At 46.1% G+C, this 27500-nt stretch overlaps 1 protein-coding gene across 2 annotated transcripts in view; it reads left to right on the top strand.

The window, feature by feature from the left end:
• crocc2 (ciliary rootlet coiled-coil, rootletin family member 2) overlaps positions 1-27500 on the top strand; it is a 243961-nt gene that overhangs the window by 2476 nt on the left and 213985 nt on the right. For both annotated transcript variants that reach the window (XM_036983122.1, XM_036983156.1), the window contains exon 3: positions 752-861. In XM_036983122.1, coding sequence (XP_036839017.1) covers positions 752-861 — 110 coding nt within the window. The remainder of the gene's footprint in view (positions 1-751; positions 862-27500) is intronic.

Below are 27500 nucleotides of genomic sequence, written 5' to 3'. Positions count from 1 at the left end.
TACCTCTATCATCAACATACTGATATCTACCTCTATCATCAACCTACTGATATCTACCTCTATCATCAACATACTGATATCTACCTCTATCATCAACATACTGATATCTACCTCTTTCATCAACATACTGATATCTACATCTATCATCAACATACTGATATCTACCTCTATCATCAACATACTGATATCTACCTCTATCATCAACATACTGATATCTACCTCTATCATCAACATGCTGATATCTACCTCTATTGACATACACTGGCCAGGTGAATTCAGGTGAATTCAGGTGAAAGCTATGATCCCTCATTGATGTCACCTGTTAAATCCACTTCAGTCAGTGTAGATGAAGGGGAGGAGACCGGTTAAATACTCATTTTTAAGCTTTGAGACAATTGAGACATGGATTGTGTCTGTGTTCCATTCAGAGAGTGAATGGGCAAGACAAAAGATTTACGTGCCTTTGAACGGGGTATGGTAGTAGGTGACAGGGGCACCGGTTTGTGGTTCAAGAACTGCAACGCTGCTGGGTTTTTCACACTCAACAGTTTCCCTTGCGTATCAAGAATGGTCCAACACCCAAAGGACATTCTGCCATTTTGACACAACTATGTGAAGCATTGGAGTCAACATGAGCCAGCATCCCTGTGGAAAGCTTTCGACACTTTATAGAGTCCACACCCTGATTGAATGCAACTCAATATCAGGAAGGTGTTCTTAATGTTTATACCTGTATGCTCTTTACCCTCAGATGATGACATCAGTCTTCAGGAAGAGAACAGCGTACTGAAGGAGCAGCTCTCTCAGACCAGGATGGACCGGGACCAGCTACTGGAAAAACAGACCCAGCTCACAGACAGGGTAGGAACCAGAGCATCATCACTGAACAGATCGCGCTCACAAACAGGGTAGGCTACAAGTTCTGGTCCAGTCAGTTCTGCTCCAGTGAGTTCTTCTCCAGTCAGTTCTGCTCCAGTGAGTTCTGCTCCAGTCAGTTCTGATCCAGTCAGTTCTGATCCAGTCAGTTCTGCTCTAGTCAGTTCTGCTCCAGTCAGTTCTGCTCTAGTCAGTTCTGATCCAGTCAGTTCTGCTCTAGTCAGTTCTGCTCCAGTCAGTTCTGCTCTAGTCAGTTCTGATCCAGTCAGTTCTGCTCTAGTCAGTTCTGATCCAGTCAGTTCTGCTCTAGTCAGTTCTGCTCCAGTCAGTTCTGCTCTAGTCAGTTCTGATCCAGTCAGTTCTGCTCTAGTCAGTTCTGCTCCAGTCAGTTCTGCTCTAGTCAGTTCTGATCCAGACAGTTCTGCTCCAGACAGTTCTGCTCCAGACAGTTCTGCTCTAGTCAGTTCTGCTCCAGTGAGTTCTGCTCCAGTGAGTTCTGCTCCAGTGAGTTCTGCTCCAGTCAGTTCTGCTCCAGTCAGTTCTGCTCCAGACACTTCTGGTGCAGACATTTTCAAATAGGACTAATGATGATTCTGTCTGAACTACACAATAGTGGAAATAAGATGGTGAACAACGGACATTATTCCATGTGTTATTTAGGAGTGTGTTGATCTCCCCACATCATCTGTCTGTCTAGAACTAGAATCACAGTCTTTCTCTGTCCTTTTATATCTATGAGCTCACCTCAAATACATACCGACCATACTTGTTGCGGTTTCGGTGGAGCGCCAGGCCTGAATAACTTCAGTGCACTAGTGAGGACTGCATGGCATCCCATTCACGATTACTAACTACTCTACTGTTTTCAGGGAAGGGCTGTTTCTCTGTGTTTTATTTCACCTTTATTTCACCTTTATTTAACCAGGTAGGCCAGTTGAGAATAAGTTCTCATTTACAACTGCGACCTGGCCAAGATAAGGCAAAGCAGTGCGACAAAAACAACAACACAGAGTTACACATAAACAAACGTACGGTCAATAACACAATAGAAACATCTGTATACAGTGTGTGCAAATGAAGTAAGGCAATAAATAGGCCAATAAATTAATTAATTTGGGACACACTTTTTCATTCAAGGGTTTTTCTTATTTTTTTTAAAACTATTTTCTACATTGTAGAATAATAGTGAAGACATCAGAACTTTGAAATAACACATATGGGATCATGTAGTAACCCAAAAAGTTTTTTATCAAATGATAATGTATTTTATATTTGAGATTCTTCAAAGTAGCCACCTTTTGCCTTGATGACAGCTTTCCACACTCTTGGCAATTCTCTCAACCAGCTTCACGAGGTAGTCTCCTGGAATGCATTTCAATTAACAGGTGTGCCTTGCTAAAAGTTAATTAGTGGAATTTCTTTCCTTCTTAATGCGCTTCAGCCCATCAGTTGTGTTGTGACAAGGTAGGGGTGATGTACAAAAAAAAGACGAAGTCCAAATTATGACAAGAAAAAGCAAAGAGAAATGTCCATCATCATCATCACTTTAAGACGTGAAAGTCAATATAACACGGAAAATTGAATGTTTCTTCAAGTGCAAAAACCATCAAGCGTTATGATGAAACTGGCTCTCAGAGTTTACAGAGGAGTATAGAGTGCAGTGATGTTTCCTATAAGGAGCATTGGCGGCCGAATGGTAAAGAACATCTAGCCGCTTGAGAGCACCCTTACCTGCCGATCTATAAATTACGTCTCCCTAATCTAGCATGGTCATCTGAATCAGGGTTAGTTTGCCAGCTGGGGTGAAAGAGGAGCGATTACGATAGAGGAAACCAAGTGTAGATTTAACCTTAGCCTGCAACTTGGATATGTGCTTGGAGAAGGACAGTGTACCGTCTAGCCATACTCCCAAGGTGTCAACTTTAAGCTCTAAACCCTCAGAAGTAGTAATCACACCTGTGGGGAGAGGGTCATTCTTCTTACCAAACCACATGACCTTTGTTTTGGAGGTGTTCAGAACAAGGTTTAGGGCAGAGAAAGCTTGTTGAACACTAAGAAAGCTTTGTTGTAGAGCGTTTAACACAAAATCCGGGGAGGGGCCAGCTGAGTATAAGACTGTATCATCTGCATATGAATGGATGAGAGCAGAAATCAGTGTTAACAAGCAGAAACCCCAGGCTTTTACAAGATTAGAAATCAGTGTTAACTCTTGTAACTACCCATCCCGGATCCGGGAGCGTTGTCATCAACTGACACTAATTAGCATAACGCAACGGACATAAATCGATAATAGTAAGAATAATTCGATAATATATCAACCGGGACTGGTGGCTTCTTAGTAGGAAAGAGAGAAACAATGGCCGCATTTGTCCTTTACGCACCAAACACTCTGAGAGACTTCAGCTGACCACTGACGCAATGTTGACGTTCAGGCTCATTTTTTCGAAATAAAAGCCTGAAACTATGTATTGTCACACTAGACACATTAGGGAAGCCATAGAAAAAGGAATTCGGTTGATATCTCATTCACTGCTCAATAGGAACGCAGAGCTTTCTAAATAAGAGTCCCTTCCTGATTGGATCCTTTTCTCAGGCTTTCGCCTGCAATATCAGTTCTGTTATACTCACAGACAATATTTTTTACAGTTTTGGAAACTGTAGAGTGTTTTCTATCCTAAGCTGTCAATTATATACATATTCTAGCATCTTGTCCTGACAAAATATCCCGTTTACTTTGGGAACGTTATTTTTCCAAATATGAAAATAGTGCCAGATTCAACAAGTTAACAAGCAGAAATCTGAGCTCAAATCAGAATTTGGGGCAACAGTAGATGAGCCAGAGGCAAATAGCATAAAGCACAAGAAGAAATACAATGAAAGCGTTTTTGAGTAAGCGCACATAATAAGCTTTACAAGTTAATTAGCCGACCTAAAATTCAGATCAGAGTCCGCGCTGTGTGAGTATGTGCGTGTGTGGTGGAGATGAGCGAAATCTTGGGAGAGAGGGGGGAGTGTGTGGTGGAGGTACCTGTACCAGACAGGAGGAGACAGACCAGGGAGAGAGGGGGGAGTGTGGTGGGGGTACCTGTACCAGACAGGGGGAGACAGGCCAGGGAGAGAGGGGGGAGTGTGGTGGGGGTACCTGTACCAGACAGGGGGAGACAGGCCAGGGAGAGAGGGGTGAGTGTGGTGGGGGTACCTGTACCAGACAGGAGGAGACAGACCAGGGAGAGAGGGGTGAGTGTGGCGGGGGTACCTGTACCAGACAGGGGGAGACAGGCCAGGGAGAGAGGGGGGAGTGTGGTGGGGGTACCTGTACCAGACAGGGGGAGACAGACCAGGGAGAGAGGGGGGAGTGTGGTGGAGGTACCTGTACCAGACAGGAGGAGACAGGCCAGGGAGAGAGGGGGGAGTGTGGTGGGGGTACCTGTACCAGACAGGGGGAGACAGACCAGGGAGAGAGGGGGGAGTGTGGTGGAGGTACCTGTACCAGACAGGGGGAGACAGGCCAGGGAGAGAGGGGGGAGTGTGTGGTGGAGGTACCTGTACCAGACAGGGGGAGACAGGCCAGGGAGAGAGGGGGGAGTGTGTGGTGGAGGTACCTGTACCAGACAGGGGGAGACAGGCCAGGGAGAGAGGGGGGAGTGTGGTGGGGGTACCTGTACCAGACAGGGGGAGACAGACCAGGGAGAGAGGGCGAAGTGTGTGGTGGAGGTACCTGTACCAGACAGGAGGAGACAGACCAGGGAGAGAGGGCGAAGTGTGTGGTGGAGGTACCTGTACCAGACAGGGGGAGACAGGCCAGGGAGAGAGGGGGGAGTGTGGTGGGGGTACCTGTACCAGACAGGGGGAGACAGACCAGGGAGAGAGGGGGGAGTGTGTGGTGGAGGTACCTGTACCAGACAGGGGGAGACAGACCAGGGAGAGAGGGGGGAGTGTGTGGTGGAGGTACCTGTACCAGACAGGAGGAGACAGGCCAGGGAGAGAGGGGGGAGTGTGGTGGAGGTACCTGTACCAGACAGGAGGAGACAGGCCAGGGAGAGAGGGGGGAGTGTGGTGGGGGTACCTGTACCAGACAGGGGGAGACAGACCAGGGAGAGAGGGGGGAGTGTGGTGGAGGTACCTGTACCAGACAGGGGGAGACAGGCCAGGGAGAGAGGGGGGAGTGTGTGGTGGAGGTACCTGTACCAGACAGGGGGAGACAGGCCAGGGAGAGAGGGGGGAGTGTGTGGTGGAGGTACCTGTACCAGACAGGGGGAGACAGGCCAGGGAGAGAGGGGGGAGTGTGGTGGGGGTACCTGTACCAGACAGGGGGAGACAGACCAGGGAGAGAGGGCGAAGTGTGTGGTGGAGGTACCTGTACCAGACAGGAGGAGACAGACCAGGGAGAGAGGGCGAAGTGTGTGGTGGAGGTACCTGTACCAGACAGGGGGAGACAGGCCAGGGAGAGAGGGGGGAGTGTGGTGGAGGTACCTGTACCAGACAGGAGGAGACAGACCAGGGAGAGAGGGCGAAGTGTGTGGTGGAGGTACCTGTACCAGACAGGGGGAGACAGGCCAGGGAGAGATGGGGGAGTGTGTGGTGGAGGTACCTGTACCAGACAGGGGGAGACAGGCCAGGGAGAGAGGGGGGAGTGTGTGGTGGAGGTACCTGTACCAGACAGGAGGAGACAGGCCAGGGAGAGAGGGGGGAGTGTGTGGTGGAGGTACCTGTACCAGACAGGAGGAGACAGGCCAGGGAGAGAGGGGGGAGTGTGGTGGAGGTACCTGTACCAGACAGGGGGAGACAGGCCAGGGAGAGAGGGGGGAGTGTGTGGTGGAGGTACCTGTACCAGACAGGAGGAGACAGGCCAGGGAGAGAGGGGGGAGTGTGGTGGAGGTACCTGTACCAGACAGGGGGAGACAGGCCAGGGAGAGAGGGGGGAGTGTGTGGTGGAGGTACCTGTACCAGACAGGAGGAGACAGGCCAGGGAGAGAGGGGGGAGTGTGGTGGAGGTACCTGTACCAGACAGGGGGAGACAGGCCAGGGAGAGAGGGGGGAGTGTGTGGTGGAGGTACCTGTACCAGACAGGAGGAGACAGGCCAGGGAGAGAGGGCGAAGTGTGTGGTGGAGGTACCTGTACCAGACAGGAGGAGACAGGCCAGGGAGAGAGGGGGGAGTGTGGTGGAGGTACCTGTACCAGACAGGAGGAGACAGGCCAGGGAGAGAGGGGGGAGTGTGTGGTGGAGGTACCTGTACCAGACAGGAGGAGACAGGCCAGGGAGAGAGGGGGGAGTGTGTGGTGGAGGTACCTGTACCAGACAGGAGGAGACAGGCCAGGGAGAGAGGGGGGAGTGTGGTGGAGGTACCTGTACCAGACAGGGGGAGACAGGCCAGGGAGAGAGGGGGGAGTGTGTGGTGGAGGTACCTGTACCAGACAGGGGGAGACAGACCAGGGAGAGAGGGGGGAGTGTGGTGGAGGTACCTGTACCAGACAGGGGGAGACAGGCCAGGGAGAGAGGGGGGAGTGTGTGGTGGAGGTACCTGTACCAGACAGGGGGAGACAGACCAGGGAGAGAGGGGGGAGTGTGGTGGAGTACCTGTACCAGACAGGGGGAGACAGGCCAGGGAGAGAGGGGGGAGTGTGGTGGGGGTACCTGTACCAGACAGGAGGAGACAGGCCAGGGAGAGAGGGGGGAGTGTGGTGGAGGTACCTGTACCAGACAGGGGGAGACAGGCCAGGGAGAGAGGGGGGAGTGTGTGGTGGAGGTACCTGTACCAGACAGGAGGAGACAGGCCAGGGAGAGAGGGGGGAGTGTGGTGGAGGTACCTGTACCAGACAGGGGGAGACAGGCCAGGGAGAGAGGGGGGAGTGTGTGGTGGAGGTACCTGTACCAGACAGGAGGAGACAGGCCAGGGAGAGAGGGGGGAGTGTGGTGGAGGTACCTGTACCAGACAGGGGGAGACAGGCCAGGGAGAGAGGGGGGAGTGTGTGGTGGAGGTACCTGTACCAGACAGGAGGAGACAGGCCAGGGAGAGAGGGCGAAGTGTGTGGTGGAGGTACCTGTACCAGACAGGAGGAGACAGGCCAGGGAGAGAGGGGGGAGTGTGGTGGAGGTACCTGTACCAGACAGGAGGAGACAGGCCAGGGAGAGAGGGGGGAGTGTGTGGTGGAGGTACCTGTACCAGACAGGAGGAGACAGGCCAGGGAGAGAGGGGGGAGTGTGTGGTGGAGGTACCTGTACCAGACAGGAGGAGACAGGCCAGGGAGAGAGGGGGGAGTGTGGTGGAGGTACCTGTACCAGACAGGGGGAGACAGGCCAGGGAGAGAGGGGGGAGTGTGTGGTGGAGGTACCTGTACCAGACAGGGGGAGACAGACCAGGGAGAGAGGGGGGAGTGTGGTGGAGGTACCTGTACCAGACAGGGGGAGACAGGCCAGGGAGAGAGGGGGGAGTGTGTGGTGGAGGTACCTGTACCAGACAGGGGGAGACAGACCAGGGAGAGAGGGGGGAGTGTGGTGGAGTACCTGTACCAGACAGGGGGAGACAGGCCAGGGAGAGAGGGGGGAGTGTGGTGGGGGTACCTGTACCAGACAGGGGGAGACAGGCCAGGGAGAGAGGGGGGAGTGTGGTGGGGGTACCTGTACCAGACAGGGGGAGACAGGCCAGGGAGAGAGGGCGAAGTGTGTGGTGGAGGTTCCTGTACCAGACAGGGGGAGACAGGCCAGGGAGAGAGGGCGAAGTGTGTGGTGGAGGTACCTGTACCAGACAGGGGGAGACAGGCCAGGGAGAGAGGGGGGAGTGTGGTGGGGGTACCTGTACCAGACAGGGGGAGACAGGCCAGGGAGAGAGGGCGAAGTGTGTGGTGGAGGTACCTGTACCAGACAGGGAGAGACAGGCCAGGGAGAGAGGGCGAAGTGTGTGGTGGAGGTACCTGTACCAGACAGGGGGAGACAGACCAGGGAGAGAGGGCGAAGTGTGTGGTGGAGGTACCTGTACCAGACAGGGGGAGACAGACCAGGGAGAGAGAGGTGAGTGTGGTGGAGGTACCTGTACCAGACAGGGGGAGACAGGCCAGGGAGAGAGGGGGGAGTGTGGTGGAGGTACCTGTACCAGACAGGGGGAGACAGGCCAGGGAGAGAGGGCGAAGTGTGTGGTGGAGGTACCTGTACCAGACAGGAGGAGACAGGCCAGGGAGAGAGGGGGGAGTGTGGTGGGGGTACCTGTACCAGACAGGAGGAGACAGACCAGGGAGAGAGGGCGAAGTGTGTGGTGGAGGTACCTGTACCAGACAGGGGAGACAGGCCAGGGAGAGAGGGCGAAGTGTGTGGTGGAGGTACCTGTACCAGACAGGGGGAGACAGGCCAGGGAGAGAGGGGGGAGTGTGGTGGGGGTACCTGTACCAGACAGGAGGAGACAGACCAGGGAGAATGAGGTGAGTGTGGTGGAGGTACCTGTACCAGACAGGGGGAGACAGACCAGGGAGAGAGAGGTGAGTGTGGTGGAGGTACCTTTACCAGACAGGGGGAGACAGGCCAGGGAGAGATGGGGGAGTGTGGCGGTGGTACCTGTACCAGACAGGGGGAGACAGACTAGGGCAGACGGTGAACAGAGAGGGGGGAGTGTGGCGGGGGTACCTGTACCAGACAGGGGGAGACAGGCCAGGGAGAGAGGGGGGAGTGTGGTGGGGTACCTGTACCAGACAGGGGGAGACAGGCCAGGGAGAGAGGGGAGAGTGTGGCGGTGGTACCTGTACCAGACAGGGGGAGACAGGCCAGGGAGAGATGGGGGAGTGTGGCGGTGGTACCTGTACCAGACAGGGGGAGACAGACTAGGGCAGACGGTGAACAGAGAGGGGGGAGTGTGGCGGGGGTACCTGTACCAGACAGGGGGAGACAGGCCAGGGAGAGAGGGGGGAGTGTGGTGGGGTACCTGTACCAGACAGGGGGAGACAGGCCAGGGAGAGAGGGGAGAGTGTGGCGGTGGTACCTGTACCAGACAGGGGGAGACAGGCCAGGGAGAGATGGGGGAGTGTGGCGGTGGTACCTGTACCAGACAGGGGGAGACATGCCAGGGAGAGATGGGGAGTGTGGCGGGGTACCTGTACCAGACAGGGGGTGACAGGCCAGGGAGAGAGGGGGGAGTGTGGTGGGGGTACCTGTACCAGACAGGGGGAGACAGGCCAGGGAGAGAGGGGGGAGTGTGTGGTGGAGGTACCTGTACCAGACAGGAGGAGACAGGCCAGGGAGAGAGGGGAGAGTGTGGTGGGGCTACCTGTACCAGACAGGGGGAGACAGGCCAGGGAGAGATGGGGGAGTGTGGCGGGGTACCTGTACCAGACAGGGGGTGACAGGCCAGGGAGAGAGGGGGGAGTGTACAGCACTTTGAGATATCAGCTGATGTACGAAGGGCTATATAAAAAAATAAATACATTTGATTTGATTTGATTTGAGTGTGGTGGGGTACCTGTACCAGACAAGGGGAGACAGGCCAGGGAGAGATGGGGGAGTGTGGCGGTGGTACCTGTACCAGACAGGGGGAGACAGGCCAGACAGTAAGCAGATAGCCGGGTGGGATCCAAGCAGCAATGTAGCAGCAGGCATCGGGAGAAGGTGTCACACCAGCTTGGGAGAAGCTTTTTTTCGGGAGTCTGAGTAGGGTAGGAGGTGTTCAACCAGACAGATGTGTGGGAGAGCAGATAAAAAAACGTCCGAAACGAAAAGCTTGGTTAAAAACCGTGGTAAAGTTGGCTTGAGTTTCAATATGCAATTCAATGTCTCATAAGGGCGCCATGGCAACCAATCCAATCAATATATATATATCATATTCACTGTCATTTTTACTGCACTGTTGGAGCTAGAAACACAAGCATTTAGTTAGATAGTACTGCACTGTTGGAGCTAGAAACACAAGCATTTAGTTAGATATTACTGCACTGTTGGAGCTAGAAACACAAGCATTTAGTTAGATACTACTGCACTGTTAGAGCTAGAAACACAAGCATTTAGTTAGATATTACTGCACTGTTGGAGCTAGAAACACAAGCATTTAGTTAGATATTACTGCACTGTTGGAGCTAGAAACACAAGCATTTAGTTAGATACTACTGCACTGTTGGAGCTAGAAACACAAGCATTTAGTTAGATACTACTGCACTGTTAGAGCTAGAAACACAAGCATTTAGTTAGATATTACTGCACTGTTGGAGCTAGAAACACAAGCATTTAGTTAGATATTACTGCACTGTTGGAGCTAGAAACACAAGCATTTAGTTAGATATTACTGCACTGTTGGAGCTAGAAACACAAGCATTTAGTTAGATACTACTGCTCTGTTGGAGCTAGGAACACAAGCATTTAGTTAGATATTACTGCACTGTTGGAGCTAGAAACACAAGCATTTAGTTAGATACTACTGCTCTGTTGGAGCTAGGAACACAAGCATTTAGTTAGATACTACTGCTCTGTTGGAGCTAGGAACACAAGCATTTAGTTAGATACTACTGCTCTGTTGGAGCTAGGAACACAAGCATTTAGTTAGATACTACTGCACTGTTGGAGCTAGAAACACAAGCATTTAGTTAGATACTACTGCACTGTTGGAGCTAGGAACACAAGCATTTAGTTAGATATTACTGCACTGTTGGAGCTAGAAACACAAGCATTTAGTTAGATATTACTGCACTGTTGGAGCTAGAAACACAAGCATTTAGTTAGATACTACTGCTCTGTTGGAGCTAGGAACACAAGCATTTAGTTAGATATTACTGCACTGTTGGAGCTAGAAACACAAGCATTTAGTTAGATACTACTGCTCTGTTGGAGCTAGGAACACAAGCATTTAGTTAGATACTACTGCTCTGTTGGAGCTAGGAACACAAGCATTTAGTTAGATACTACTGCTCTGTTGGAGCTAGGAACACAAGCATTTAGTTAGATACTACTGCACTGTTGGAGCTAGAAACACAAGCATTTAGTTAGATACTACTGCACTGTTGGAGCTAGGAACACAAGCATTTAGTTAGATATTACTGCACTGTTGGAGCTAGGAACACAAGCATTTAGTTAGATACTACTGCACTGTTGGAGCTAGAAACACAAGCATTTAGTTAGATATTACTGCACTGTTGAAGCTAGAAACACAAGCATTTAGTTAGATATTACTGCACTGTTGGAGCTAGAAACACAAGCATTTAGTTAGATATTACTGCACTGTTGAAGCTAGAAACACAAGCATTTAGTTAGATATTACTGCACTGTTGGAGCTAGAAACACAAGCATTTAGTTAGATACTACTGCACTGTTGGAGCTAGAAACACAAGCATTTAGTTAGATACTACTGCCCTGTTGGAGCTAGGAACACAAGCATTTAGTTAGATATTACTGCACTGTTGGAGCTAGAAACACAAGCATTTAGTTAGATACTACTGCCCTGTTGGAGCTAGAAACACAAGCATTTAGTTAGATACTACTGCCCTGTTGGAGCTAGAAACACAAGCATTTAGTTAGATACTACTGCTCTGTTGGAGCTAGGAACACAAGCATTTAGTTAGATATTACTGCACTGTTGGAGCTAGAAACACAAGCATTTAGTTAGATACTACTGCTCTGTTGGAGCTAGAAACACAAGCATTTAGTTAGATACTACTGCCCTGTTGGAGCTAGAAACACAAGCATTTAGTTAGATACTACTGCACTGTTGGAGCTAGGAACACAAGCATTTAGTTAGATATTACTGCACTGTTGGAGCTAGAAACACAAGCATTTAGTTAGATACTACTGCCCTGTTGGAGCTAGAAACACAAGCATTTAGTTAGATACTACTGCCCTGTTGGAGCTAGAAACACAAGCATTTAGTTAGATACTACTGCACTGTTGGAGCTAGGAACACAAGCATTTAGTTAGATACTACTGCCCTGTTGGAGCTAGAAACACAAGCATTTAGTTAGATACTACTGCACTGTTGGAGCTAGGAACACAAGCATTTAGTTAGATATTACTGCACTGTTGGAGCTAGAAACACAAGCATTTAGTTAGATATTACTGCACTGTTGGAGCTAGAAACACAAGCATTTAGTTAGATAGTACTGCACTGTTGGAGCTAGAAACACAAGCATTTAGTTAGATACTACTGCACTGTTGGAGCTAGAAACACAAGCATTTAGTTAGATACTACTGCACTGTTGGAGCTAGAAACACAAGCATTTAGTTAGATACTACTGCCCTGTTGGAGCTAGAAACACAAGCATTTAGTTAGATATTACTGCACTGTTGGAGCTAGAAACACAAGTATTTAGTTAGATATTACTGCACTGTTGGAGCTAGAAACACAAGCATTTAGTTTGATATTACCGCACTGTTGGAGCTAGAAACACAAGCATTTAGTTAGATACTACTGCCCTGTTGGAGCTTTCAACACAAGCATTTAGCTAGATATTACTGCACTGTTGGAGCTGGGAACACAAGCATTTAGTTAGATACTACTGCACTGTTGGAGCTAGAAACACAAGCATTTAGTTAGATACTACTGCCCTGTTGGAGCTAGGAACACAAGCATTTAGTTAGATATTACTGCACTGTTGGAGCTGGGAACACAAGCATTTAGTTAGATACTACTGCACTGTTGGAGCTAGGAACACAAGCATTTAGTTAGATATTACTGCACTGTTGGAGCTAGAAACACAAGCATTTAGTTAGATACTACTGCACTGTTGGAGCTAGAAACACAAGCATTTAGTTAGATATTACTGCACTGTTGGAGCTGGGAACACAAGCATTTAGTTAGATACTACTGCACTGTTGGAGCTAGAAACACAAGCATTTAGTTAGATATTACTGCCCTGTTGGAGCTAGAAACACAAGCATTTAGTTAGATACTACTGCACTGTTGGAGCTAGGAACACAAGCATTTAGTTAGATACTACTGCACTGTTGGAGCTAGAAACACAAGCATTTAGTTAGATACTACTGCACTGTTGGAGCTAGAAACACAAGCATTTAGTTAGATACTACTGCACTGTTGGAGCTAGAAACACAAGCATTTAGTTAGATATTACTGCACTGTTGGAGCTAGAAACACAAGCATTTAGTTAGATACTACTGCCCTGTTGGAGCTAGGAACACAAGCATTTAGTTAGATATTACTGCACTGTTGGAGCTAGAAACACAAGCATTTAGTTAGATACTACTGCCCTGTTGGAGCTAGGAACACAAGCATTTAGTTAGATACTACTGCACTGTTGGAGCTAGAAACACAAGCATTTAGTTAGATATTACTGCCCTGTTGGAGCTAGAAACACAAGCATTTAGTTAGATACTACTGCACTGTTGGAGCTAGGAACACAAGCATTTAGTTAGATACTACTGCACTGTTGGAGCTAGAAACACAAGCATTTAGTTAGATACTACTGCACTGTTGGAGCTAGAAACACAAGCATTTAGTTAGATACTACTGCACTGTTGGAGCTAGAAACACAAGCATTTAGTTAGATATTACTGCACTGTTGGAGCTAGAAACACAAGCATTTAGTTAGATACTACTGCCCTGTTGGAGCTAGGAACACAAGCATTTAGTTAGATATTACTGCACTGTTGGAGCTAGAAACACAAGCATTTAGTTAGATACTACTGTACTGTTGGAGCTAGAAACACAAGCATTTAGTTAGATATTACTGCACTGTTGGAGCTAGGAACACAAGCATTTAGTTAGATATTACTGCACTGTTGGAGCTAGAAACACAAGCATTTAGTTAGATATTACTGCACTGTTGGAGCTGGGAACACAAGCATTTAGTTAGATACTACTGTACTGTTGGAGCTAGAAACACAAGCATTTAGTTAGATATTACTGCACTGTTGGAGCTGGGAACACAAGCATTTAGTTAGATACTACTGCCCTGTTGGAGCTAGAAACACAAGCATTTAGTTAGATATTACCGCACTGTTGGAGCTAGGAACACAAGCATTTAGTTAGATACTACTGTACTGTTGGAGCTAGAAACACAAGCATTTAGTTAGATATTACTGCACTGTTGGAGCTAGGAACACAAGCATTTAGTTAGATACTACTGCACTGTTGGAGCTAGGAACACAAGCATTTAGTTAGATACTACTGCACTGTTGGAGCTAGAAACACAAGCATTTAGTTAGATACTACTGCACTGTTGGAGCTAGAAACACAAGCATTTAGTTAGATACTACTGCACTGTTGGAGCTAGGAACACAAGCATTTAGTTAGATACTACTGCACTGTTGGAGCTAGAAACACAAGCATTTAGTTAGATACTACTGCACTGTTGGAGCTAGAAACACAAGCATTTAGTTAAATACTACTGCACTGTTGGAGCTAGGAACACAAGCATTTAGTTAGATACTACTGCACTGTTGGAGCTAGAAACACAAGCATTTAGTTAGATACTACTGCACTGTTGGAGCTAGGAACACAAGCATTTAGTTAGATATTACTGCACTGTTGGAGCTAGAAACACAAGCATTTAGTTAGATACTACTGCACTGTTGGAGCTAGAAACACAAGCATTTAGTTAGATATTACTGCACTGTTGGAGCTAGAAACACAAGCATTTAGTTAGATACTACTGCACTGTTGGAGCTAGAAACACAAGCATTTAGTTAGATAGTACTGCACTGTTGGAGCTAGAAACACAAGCATTTAGTTAGATACTACTGCACTGTTGGAGCTAGAAACACAAGCATTTAGTTAGATACTACTGCACTGTTGGAGCTAGAAACACAAGCATTTAGTTAGATACTACTGCACTGTTGGAGCTAGGAACACAAGCATTTAGTTAGATATTACTGCACTGTTGGAGCTAGAAACACAAGCATTTAGTTAGATACTACTGCACTGTTGGAGCTAGGAACACAAGCATTTAGTTAGATACTACTGCACTGTTGGAGCTAGGAACACAAGCATTTAGTTAGATACTACTGCACTGTTGGAGCTAGAAACACAAGCATTTAGTTAGATATTACTGCACTGTTGGAGCTAGGAACACAAGCATTTAGTTAGATATTACTGCACTGTTGGAGCTAGAAACACAAGCATTTAGTTAGATACTACTGCACTGTTGGAGCTAGGAACACAAGCATTTAGTTAGATATTACTGCACTGTTGGAGCTAGAAACACAAGCATTTAGTTAGATACTACTGCCCTGTTGGAGCTAGAAACACAAGCATTTAGTTAGATACTACTGCACTGTTGGAGCTGGGAACACAAGCATTTAGTTAGATATTACTGCACTGTTGGAGCTAGGAACACAAGCATTTAGTTAGATATTACTGCACTGTTGGAGCTAGGAACACAAGCATTTAGTTAGATATTACTGCACTGTTGGAGCTAGGAACACAAGCATTTAGTTAGATATTACTGCACTGTTGGAGCTAGGAACACAAGCATTTAGTTAGATATTACTGCACTGTTGGAGCTAGAAACACAAGCATTTAGTTAGATACTACTGCACTGTTGGAGCAAGAAACACAAGCATTTAGTTAGATACTACTGCCCTGTTGGAGCTAGAAACACAAGCATTTAGTTAGATATTACTGCACTGTTGGAGCTAGGAACACAAGCATTTAGTTAGATATTACTGCACTGTTGGAGCTAGAAACACAAGCATTTAGTTAGATACTACTGCCCTGTTCGAGCTAGAAACACAAGCATTTAGTTAGATACTGCCCTGTTCGAGCTAGAAACACAAGCATTTAGTTAGATACTACTGCCCTGTTGGAGCTAGAAACACAAGCATTTAGTTAGATATTACTGCACTGTTGGAGCTAGAAACACAAGCATTTATCTAGATATTACTGCACTGTTGGAGCTAGGAACACAAGCATTTAGTTAGATATTACTGCACTGTTGGAGCTAGATACACAAGCATTTAGTTAGATACTACTGCCCTGTTGGAGCTAGATACACAAGCATTTAGTTAGATATTACTGCACTGTTGGAGCTAGATACACAAGCATTTAGTTAGATACTACTGCCCTGTTGGAGCTAGAAACACAAGTATTTAGTTAGATATTACTGCACTGTTGGAGCTAGGAACACAAGCATTTAGTTAGATACTACTGCACTGTTGGAGCTAGATACACAAGCATTTAGTTAGATATTACTGCACTGTTGGAGCTAGAAACACAAGCATTTAGTTAGATACTACTGCCCTGTTGGAGCTAGATACACAAGCATTTAGTTAGATACTACTGCCCTGTTGGAGCTAGAAACACAAGTATTTAGTTAGATACTACTGCACTGTTGGAGCTAGATACACAAGCATTTAGTTAGATACTACTGCCCTGTTGGAGCTAGATACACAAGCATTTAGTTAGATACTACTGCCCTGTTGGAGCTAGGAACACAAGTATTTAGTTAGATACTACTGCACTGTTGGAGCTAGGAACACAAGCATTTAGTTAGATATTACTGCACTGTTGGAGCTAGAAACACAAGCATTTAGTTAGATATTACTGCACTGTTGGAGCTAGAAACACAAGCATTTAGTTAGATACTACTGCACTGTTGGAGCTAGGAACACAAGCATTTAGTTAGATATTACTGCACTGTTGGAGTTAGAAACACAAGCATTTAGTTAGATACTACTGCACTGTTGGAGCTAGGAACACAAGCATTTAGTTAGATATTACTGTACTGTTGGAGCTAGAAACACAAGCATTTAGTTAGATATTACTGCACTGTTGGAGCTAGAAACACAAGCATTTAGTTAGATACTACTGCACTGTTGGAGCTAGGAACACAAGCATTTAGTTAGATATTACTGCACTGTTGGAGCTAGGAACACAAGCATTTAGTTAGATATTACTGCACTGTTGGAGCTAGATACACAAGCATTTAGTTAGATACTACTGCACTGTTGGAGCTAGAAACACAAGCATTTTTCTGCACCTGTGATAACTTCTGCAAATCTGTGTTTTAAATATTTTCCATCCTTATTTGAAACGTGGAAAATACTGTGTTTACGAATCAACAGAGTCATTGTGTATTTTCTGTGTGTGTGTGTGTGTGTGTGTGTGTGTGTGTGTGTCAGCGTGCTGTAAGAGTAAAGATCCATGAAGGCTTTCCTTGTGGTCTGTCCAGTCAGAGTTAGACCCCCTGTGCGCTCCGACTGGGGCCAGCGTCCCCACCCCCACCCCACCTAGGTGCTGCTGTTTTGGGGGGAAATTAGAAGGTCCCTGGAGTCCCTGGAAGAAAAAGCCGATTTTTCAGCGTGGTACAAAGCGGTCGTTTGTGGTAACACTACTCTCTTTCTGCTGCTCTACTCTGATGAACACTGCTGGAACGTATTTGAGAAATACAATTTAATTAGTTTGGCTGACAAATAGAATAGTTATTTATTTATTTGGGAGATATTTGGAAGGTGTGAAAAGCCAGAGAGACTGAGACAGAGAGAGTTAATTATTGTGTTCCAAAAAAAAAAGGTCCAGTCGCCAGGACCGCAAATACAAATTCCATCTAGACACCGTTAGAGCACACAAACTATGCCTACCTTGGCCTAAACATCAGCGCCACAGGTAACTTCCACTAAGCTGGGAACGAGCTGAGATACAAGGCAAGAAGGGCCTTTTATGCCATCAAAAGGAACATAAAATTTGACATACCAATTAGGATCTGGCCAAAAATACTTGAATCAGTTATAGAACCCATTGCCCTTTATGGTTGTGAGGTCTGGGGTCTGCTCACCAGCCAAGAATTCACAAAATGGGACAAATACCAAATTGAGACTCTGCATGCAGAATTCTGCAAAAATATCCCCAGTGTACAACATAAAACACCAAATAATGCACGTAGAGCAGAATTAGGCCGATAGCCGCTAATGATCAAAATCCAGGAAACGATTCCCAAACCTTCATCACAAAGCCATCGCCTACAAAGAGATGAACCTGTAGAAGAGTCTCCTATGCAAGCTGGCCCTGGGGCTCTGTTTACAAGGACAGCAACACAATTAGACCCAGAACAGAATTAGGTGTGACGTTCTGACCTTAGTTCTTTTGTTATGTCTTTGTTTTAGTATGGTCAGGGTGTGAGTTGGGTGGGTTATCTATGTTAGTTTTAGTATGGTCATTGTGTGAGTTGGGTGGGTTGTCTATGTTAGTTTTAGTATGGTCATTGTGTGAGTTGGGTGGGTTGTCTATGTTAGTTTTAGTGTGGTCAGGGTGTGAGTTGGGTGGGTTATCTATGTTAGTTTTAGTATGGTCATTGTGTGAGTTGGGTGGGTTATCTATGTTAGTTTTAGTATGGTCATTGTGTGAGTTGGGTGGGTTGTCTATGTTAGTTTTAGTGTGGTCAGGGTGTGAGTTGGGTGGGTTATCTATGTTAGTTTTTCCATGATTTGCTATTTCTGTGTTAGGCCTGGTATGGTTCTCAATCAGAGGCAGCAGTCAATCGTTGTCCCTTGATTTTATAACCATATTTAGGTAGCCGGTTTTCTATTGTGTTTCGTGGGCAATTATTTTCTGTGTGTGTTTCGGTTTGTTATTTCACTGTGTTATTTTTGTATTTTGTCGTGTTCAGTTCGTTCTATTAAATATGGACACTTACCGCACTGCGCATTGGTCCTCCTCTTCTCCTTCATACGACGACCGTTACATTAGGCCAATACCCACTAATTATCAAAATCCAGAAAAGAGCCGTTAAATTCTACAACCACCTAAAAGGAAGCGATTCCCAAACCTTCCATAACAAAGCCATCACCTACAGAGAGATGAACCTGGAGAAGAGTCCCCTAAGAAAGCTGATCCTGGGGCTCTGTTCACATACACAAACAGGCCCTACAGAGCCCCAGGACAGCAACACAATTAGACCCAACCAAATCATGAGAAAACAAAAAGATAATTACTTGACACATTGGAAAGAATTAACAAAAAAACAGAACAAACTAGAATGCTATTTGGCCCTAAACAGAGAGTACACAGTGGCAGAAAACCTGACCTCTGTGACTGACTCAAAATTAAGGAAAGCTTTGACTATGTACAGACTCAGTGAGCATAGCCTTGCTATTGAGAAAGGCCGCCGTAAGCAGACCTGGCTCTCAAGAAGACAGGCTATGTGCTCACTGCCCACAAAATGAGGTGGAAACTGAGAAACTGAGCTGTACTTCCTAACCTCCTGCCCAATGTATGACCATATTGGAGACACATATTTCCCTCGGATTACACAGATCCACAAAGAATATGAAAACAAACACGATTTTGATAAACTCCCATATCTACTGGGTGAAATACCACAAGGTGACATCACAGCAGCAAGATTTGTGACCTGTTGCCACGAGAAAAGGGCAACCAGTGAAGAACAAACACCATTTTAAATACAACCCATATTTATGTTTATTTATATGATAAATATGTCTTTATTCTTTTTTTGAACTTTTGTTTACTGTTCATTGTTGTTGTTTATTTCAATTTTGTTTATTATCTAGTTTACTTGCTTTGGCAATATTTTCAAATGTTTCCCATGCCAATAAAGCCCTTAATTTAGAGAGAGAGAGAGAGAGAGAGAGAGAGAGAGAGAGAGACCTGTTGCCACGAGGAAAGGGCAACCATTGAAGAACACACACCATTGTAAATACAACCCATATTTATGCGTATTTATTTTATCTTGTGTCCTTTAACCATTTGTACATTGTTAAAACACTGTATATATATATATAATATGACATTTGTAATGTCTTTACTGTTTTGAAACCTCTGTATGTGTAATGTTTACTGTTAATTTTTGTTGTTTTTCACTTTATATATTCACTTTGTATGTTGTCTACCTCACTTGCTTTGGCAATGTTAACACATGTTACTCATGCCAATAAAGCCCTTGAATTGAATTGAGAGAGAGAGAGAGAGAGAGAGAGAATTGAATGGCCATTGAAAAGTAATGATGGAGAGACACAGACAGACGGGCCTCACCCTGCAATTCACTGCAGTCATGCAAAATGAAAACGTTTGACAAAGGTCATAAAGGTCATACCACGAGGAACTTCACTGGACGTTATGGCCTTCAAGGAACTTCACTGGACGTTATGGCCTTCAAGGAACTTCACTGGACGTTATGGCCTTCAAGGAACTTCACTGGACGTTATGGCCTTCAAGGAACTTCACTGGACGTTATGGCCTTCAAGGAACTTCACTGGACGTTATGGCCTTCAAGGAACTTCACTGGACGTTATGGCCTTCAAGGAACTTCACTGGACGTTATGGCCTTCAAGGAACTTCACTGGACGTTATGGCCTTCAAGGAACTTCACTGGACGTTATGGCCTTCAAGGAACTTCACTGGACGTTATGGCCTTCAAGGAACTTCACTGGACGTTATGGCCTTCAAGGAACTTCACTGGACGTTATGGCCTTCAAGGAACTTCACTGGATGTTATGGCCTTCAAGGAACTTCACTGGACGTTATGGCCTTCAAGGAACTTCACTGGACGTTATGGCCTTCAAGGAACTTCACTGGACGTTATGGCCTTCAAGGAATTTCACTGGACGTTATGGCCTTCAAGGAACTTCACTGGACGTTATGGCCTTCAAGGAACTTCACTGGACGTTATGGCCTTCAAGGAACTTCACTGGACGTTATGGCCTTCAAGGAATTTCACTGGACGTTATGGCCTTCAAGGAACTTCACTGGACGTTATGGCCTTCAAGGAACTTCACTGGACGTTATGGCCTTCAAGGAACTTCACTGGACGTTATGGCCTTCAAGGAACTTCACTGGACGTTATGGCCTTCAAGGAATTTCACTGGACGTTATGGCCTTCAAGGAACTTCACTGGACGTTATGGCCTTCAAGGAACTTCACTGGACGTTATGGCCTTCAAGGAACTTCACTGGACGTTATGGCCTTCAAGGAACTTCACTGGACGTTATGGCCTTCAAGGAATTTCACTGGACGTTATGGCCTTCAAGGAACTTCACTGGACGTTATGCAAACGGGAAACATCATGATGCTCCTTTTTTGTTTGTTTAGTTTTTATTGTTGGATTTTAACAAATCAAATTTGAGAATTTAATTTAATAATACAAAAATGTTCTATCAGCACATTGACTGTAGTCACGCTGGAAAAACACTGGATCACTGCTACTCTAACTTCCGTGACGCTTACAAGGCCCTCCCCTCCTTTTTTTCGGACCACGACTCCATTTTGTTCTTCTCTTCCTCTTGGCAGAAACTCAAACAGGATGTACCCGTGCTATTCAACGCTGATCTGACCAATCGTAATCCACGCTTTTGAATACACGGGCTGGGACACGTTCCAGGTAGCCTCTGGGAATAATATTGACATATACGCTGATTCAGTGAGTGAGTTTATAAGGGAGTGTATAGGAGATGATGTACCTACTGCGACTATTAAAACCTATCCTGACCAGAAACCGTGGATAGATGGCAGCATTCGCGCAAAACTTAATGCGTGAACCACCACATTTAACCATGGAAAGGTTACTGGGTATATGGCCGAATACAAACAGTGTAGTTAATCGCTCCGCAAGGCAAACAAACAAGCGAAACGTCAGTACAGAGACAAAGTGGAGTCGCAATTCAACAGCTCAGACACGAGACGTATGTGGCAGGTTCTACAGACAATCACGGACTATAAAGGGAAAACCAGCCACGTCACGGACACCGACGTCTTGCTTCCGGACAAACTAAACACCTTCTTCTCCCGCTTTGTGGATAACACAGTGCCACCAACGCTCCCAAGGACTGTGGGCTCCTTCTCCGTGGCCGGCGTGATTAAGACATTTAAACGTGTTGACCCTCGTAAGGCTGCCGTCCCAGACGGCATCCCCAGCCGCGTCCTCAGAGCTTGCGCAGACCTGCTGGCTGGAATGTTACCGGACATATTCAATCTCTCCTTATCCCAGTCTGCTGTCCCCACATGCTTCAAGATGGCCACCATTGCTTCAAGATGGCCACCTGTCCCCAAGAAGACAAAGGTAACTGAACTAAATGAGTCTCGCCCCGTAGCACTCACTTCTGTCATGATGAAGTGCTTTGAGAGTCTAGGTAAGGATCATATCACCTCCACCCTACTTGTCCACCCTACTCCCCTCTTAGACCCACTTCAATTTGCTTACCGCCCCAATAGGTCCACAGATGATGTAATCACCATCACACGCTGCCCTAACCCATCTGGACAAGAGGAACACCTACTGTATGTAAAAATGCTGTTTATTGACAATAGCTCAGCATTCAACACCATAGTACCCTCCAAGCTCAACATTAAGCTCGAGGCCCTGGGTCTCAACCCCGCCCTGTGCAATTGGATCCTGGACTTCCTGACGGGCCGCCCCCAGGTGGTGAACGTAGGATACAACATCTCCACTTTGCTGATCGTCAACACTGGGGCCCCACAAGGGTGCATGCTTAGCCCCCTCCTGTACTCCCTGTTCACCTATGACTACGTGGCCATGCACCTTCAACTCAATCATCAAGTTTACAGACGACACAACAGTAGTAGGCTTGATTACCAACAACGACGAGACAGCCTACAGGGTGCAGGTGAGGGCACTCAGAGTGTGGTGTCAGGAAAACAACCTCTCACTCAACATGAAGAAAACAAAGGAGATTATCGTGGACTTCAGGAAACAGCAGAGGGAGCACCCCCCTATCCACATCGACGGGACAGTAGTGGAGAGGGTAGTAAGTTTTATGTTCCTCGGCGTACACATCACGGACAAACTGAATTGGTCCACCCACACAGACAGTGTGGTGAAGAAGACGTAACAGCACCTCTTCAACCTCAGGAGGCTGAAGAAATGTGGCTTGTCACCTAAAACCGTCACAAAATGTTACAGATGAGCAATTGAGAGCATCCTGTCGGGCTGTATCACTGCCTGGTACGGCAACTGCACAACCCACAGCCGCAGGGCTCTCCAGAGGGTGGTGCGCTCTGCACAACGCATCACCGGGGGGAAACTACCTGCCATCCAAGACACCTACAGCACCCGATGTCACAGGAAGGCCATAAAGATCAAATACAACAACTACCCGAGCCACTGCCTGTTCACCCCGCTATCATCCAGAAGGTGAGGTCAGTGCAGGTGCGTCAAAGCTGGGACCGAGAGACTGAAAAACAGCTTCTATCTCAAGGCCATCAGACTGTTAAACTAAATCATTGATAAATATAAAATAACTGAATTGTACCTTCATTTAACTAGGCAAGTCAGTTAAAGAACAAATTCTTATTTACAATGGCGACCAATCCCAGCCAAATCTGGAAGACGCTGGGCCAATTGTGCTCCGCCCTACGGGACTCCCAATCACGGCCGTTTTTGATACAGCCTAGATTCAAACCAGGGTCTGTAGTGACGCCTCAAGCACTGAGATGCAGTGCCTTAGACTGCTGCGCCACTCAGGAGCCAAATATATAATACACACAGGTATAATACAATATTATAATAGTAGTACTATAATAATGCAATACTATATCATTGTGTTTACTTGATAGCAACTGACACAAATAGCTAGCTAGAACAAAGTGTTAATAAAATTAAAATAAAGTTAAAGTAATTTAGAAGTAAAACAAACAAATGTTGTCCAGGAGACATCTACAGAGGGGGCTAAGAGCTATATAAATCCCCACCAGATAATTACTATGCCATGTGATGTTATATTGATGACATCTACAGAGGGAGCTAAGAGCTGTGTTGTCACTAAACACAGGGAGGCTGCTGTCTACATACAGACTTGAAATCATTGGCCACTTTAATAAATGGGATAACTAGTCACTTTAATGATGTGTACATATCTTACGTTACTCATCTCATATGTATATATTGTATTTTATACCATCTACTGCATCTTGCCGATGCCGCTCGGTCATCGCTCATCCATATATTTATATGTACATATTCTCATTCCATCCCTTTAGATTTGTGTGTATTAGGTAGTTGTTGGGGAATTGTTAGATTACTTGTTAGATATTACTGCACTGTCGGAACTAGAAGCACAAGCATTTCACTACACTCGCATTAACATCTGCTAACCATGTGTATGTGACCAATACAAGTGGATTTGATTTGGATTTGATTTGATTCCTGAGGAGTCAAGTACATTATTCACCAGCAGCAACAGGCCCTTTCTGCCAGCTGCTTATCCCTCTCCTCTCCTCTCCTCTCCTCTCCTCTCCTCTCCTCTCCTCTCCTCTCCTCTCCTCTCCTCTCCTCTATTCTCCTCTATTCTCCTCTCCTCTCTATTCTTCTCCTCTCCTCTCCTCTCCCCTATTCTCTTCTCCTCTTCTCCCCTCTCCCTGTCAGACTGTGTTTTTCCTACGTAGCGTGATCGTTTGGCAGTAGCCTCTGATGTTAATGCTGTGTGCTAATCAATGTCCTGGAGCAAAATACCGGCCTAACTGACTGTGGTATGCAGCACGCAGAGCACACAGAGCAAAAGTGCATCCCAAGTTGCATCCTATTCCCTATATAGTGCACTACTGTTGACCAAAGGCCCCATAGGGAATGGGGGGGGGGGGGTGCATTTGGAACACAGTCTTTGCCTCAACACTTGTTTCTTACTCCTGCATGTCCTGAAGGATCGCATATCACTGCATCATGTGATCCACCTAATTTATCATACCTTTTGTGGCCCATGTCAAACACTATGTCCTCAACTGTCTTTGATTAATGCGGCCTGCCAGTCATCCTGTGAGTACGTAACAAATGGCTCCCTATTCCCTATATAGTGCACTACTTTAGACCAGAGCCCTATTCCCTATGTAGTGCACTACTTTAGACCAGAGCCCTATTCCCTATATAGTGCACTACTTTAGACCAGAGCCCTATTCCCTATATAGTGCACTACTTTAGACCAGAGCCCTATGGAACCCTATTCCTCGTATAGTGCACTACTTTTAGACCAGAGCCCTATGGAACCCTATTCCCTATATAGTGCACTACTTTTAGACCAGAGCCCTATGGAACCCTATTCCCTATATAGTGCACTACTTTTAGACCAGAGCCCTATGGAACCCTATTCCCTATATAGTGCACTACTTTTAGACCAGAGCCCTATGGAACCCTATTCTCTATATAGTGCACTACTTTTAGACCAGAGCCCTATGGAACCCTATTCCCTATATAGTGCACTACTTTTAGACCAGAGCCCTATGGAACCCTATTCTCTATATAGTGCACTACTTTTAGACCAGAGCCCTATGGAACCCTATTCTCTATATAGTGCACTCCTTTAGACCAGAGCCCTATAGAACCCTTTTCCCTATATAGTGCACTACTTTTTAGACCAGAGCCCTATGGAACCCTATTCCTCGTATAGTGCACTACTTTTAGACCAGAGCCCTATGGAACCCTATTCTCTATATAGTGCACTACTTTTAGACCAGAGCCCTATGGAACCCTATTCCCTATATAGTGCACTACTTTTAGACCAGAGCCCTATGGAACCCTATTCTCTATATAGTGCACTACTTTTAGACCAGAGCCCTATGGAACCCTATTCTCTATATAGTGCACTACTTTTAGACCAGAGCCCTATGGAACCCTATTCCCTATATAGTGCACTACTTTTAGACCAGAGCCCTATGGAACCCTATTCCCTATATAGTGCACTACTTTTAGACCAGAGCCCTATGCAACCCTATTCTCTATATAGTGCACTACTTTTTAGACCAGAACCCTATGGAACCCTATTCTCTATATAGTGCACTACTTTTAGACCAGAGCCCTATGGAACCCTATTCCCTATATAGTGCACTACTTTTAGACCAGAGCCCTATGGAACCCTATTCCCTATATAGTGCACTACTTTTAGACCAGAGCCCTATGGAACCCTATTCTCTATATAGTGCACTACTTTTAGACCAGAGCCCTATGGAACCCTATTCCCTATATAGTGCACTACTTTTAGACCAGAGCCCTATGGAACCCTATTCCCTATATAGTGCACTACTTTTAGACCAGAGCCCTATGGAACCCTATTCCCTATATAGTGCACTACTTTTAGACCAGAGCCCTATGGAACCCTATTCCCTATATAGTGCACTACTTTTAGACCAGAGCCCTATGGAACCCTATTCCCTATATAGTGCACTACTTTTAGACCAGAACCCTATGGAACCCTATTCTCTATATAGTGCACTACTTTTAGACCAGAGCCCTATGGAACCCTATTCCCTATATAGTGCACTACTTTTAGACCAGAGCCCTATGGAACCCTATTCCCTATATAGTGCACTACTTTTAGACCAGAGCCCTATGGCACCCTATTCCCTATATAGTGCACTACTTTTAGACCAGAGCCCTATGGAACCCTATTCCCTATATAGTGCACTACTTTTAGACCAGAGCCCTATGGAACCCTATTCCCTATATAGTGCACTACTTTTAGACCAGAGCCCTATGGAACCCTATTCCCTATATAGTGCACTACTTTTAGACCAGAGCCCTATGGAACCCTATTCCCTATATAGTGCACTACTTTTAGACCAGAGCCCTATGGAACCCTATTCCCTATATAGTGCACTACTTTTAGACCAGAGCCCTATGGAACCCTATTCCCTATATAGTGCACTACTTTTAGACCAGAGCCCTATGGAACCCTATTCCCTATATAGTGCACTACTTTTAGACCAGAGCCCTATGGAACCCTATTCCCTATATAGTGCACTACTTTTAGACCAGAGCCCTATGGAACCCTATTCCCTATATAGTGCACTACTTTTAGACCAGAGCCCTATGGAACCCTATTCCCTATATAGTGCACTACTTTTAGACCAGAGCCCTATGGAACCCTATTCTCTATATAGTGCACTACTTTTAGACCAGAGCCCTATTCCCTATATATAGTGCACTATTTTTAGACCAGGACTCCTGAAACCTGTATCTAACAGGCATGTTTATAAAGAGCACATCATGTTTCTGAGTATCCCTAACAAGCAGTTATAGAGAAACTGTGACTCTTATGGAAACTGTCCACATTATCCTTTCCTTTAAATGCCTTTCATACATGCATTACCGTGATTATGCGTTGCCTAAACTGTGAATTATTACACACAAAGTGTCTTTTAAATGTTTTTATTGTTTTACAAGTACTAGTATCAGACCACAGCAAGCTTATTAAAATAGTAGAGAGAAAAGCAGGAACAACGGGGGGAGAAAGCATTGTTTCCTCGTATAATACTCATGGTTTTGTTTAGCACAGAGGGTATTTCTCAAGACATGGACTTACGTAGTCTCCAGCTAGCAATGAACATGCATTCCACCACCAGCTCTCTAGATCCAATAGGCCCATACCTCTGCTAAACTGTCCAGGACTAAAGACCGTACAAGACGTCCAATTACTGAAGTCATGGCGCTTTTCTTCACGGATCATCCAGGATGACTGTCTCTGACAGAGGATAAGGCAGGCCTGGAAATAGGAGTTTTGGGTAACACAAAGTAGTCTTTGGATCTGTCCTAAACGGTATCCTATCCTATGGGGCCTGGTGAAATGTAGTGCACTAGTGTAGGGAACAGTGTTCCACTTGGGATACAGGCTTGGTCTTCTGGATTGAGGTGACGTGGTGTTGTTCCCATTTGAATTCCTCCTGCTCTTCCTCCTCCTGCTCTTCCTCCTCCTCCCCCGTAAGGGGGAGTCTATGCCAGATGTGGAGCTTTCTTCCCCTTTGACCTC

The sequence above is a fragment of the Oncorhynchus mykiss genome, chromosome 1 (assembly GCF_013265735.2).
Source record: "Oncorhynchus mykiss isolate Arlee chromosome 1, USDA_OmykA_1.1, whole genome shotgun sequence".
NCBI lineage: Eukaryota > Metazoa > Chordata > Actinopteri > Salmoniformes > Salmonidae > Oncorhynchus > Oncorhynchus mykiss.
This window is presented reverse-complemented; position numbering and strand designations above follow the sequence as displayed.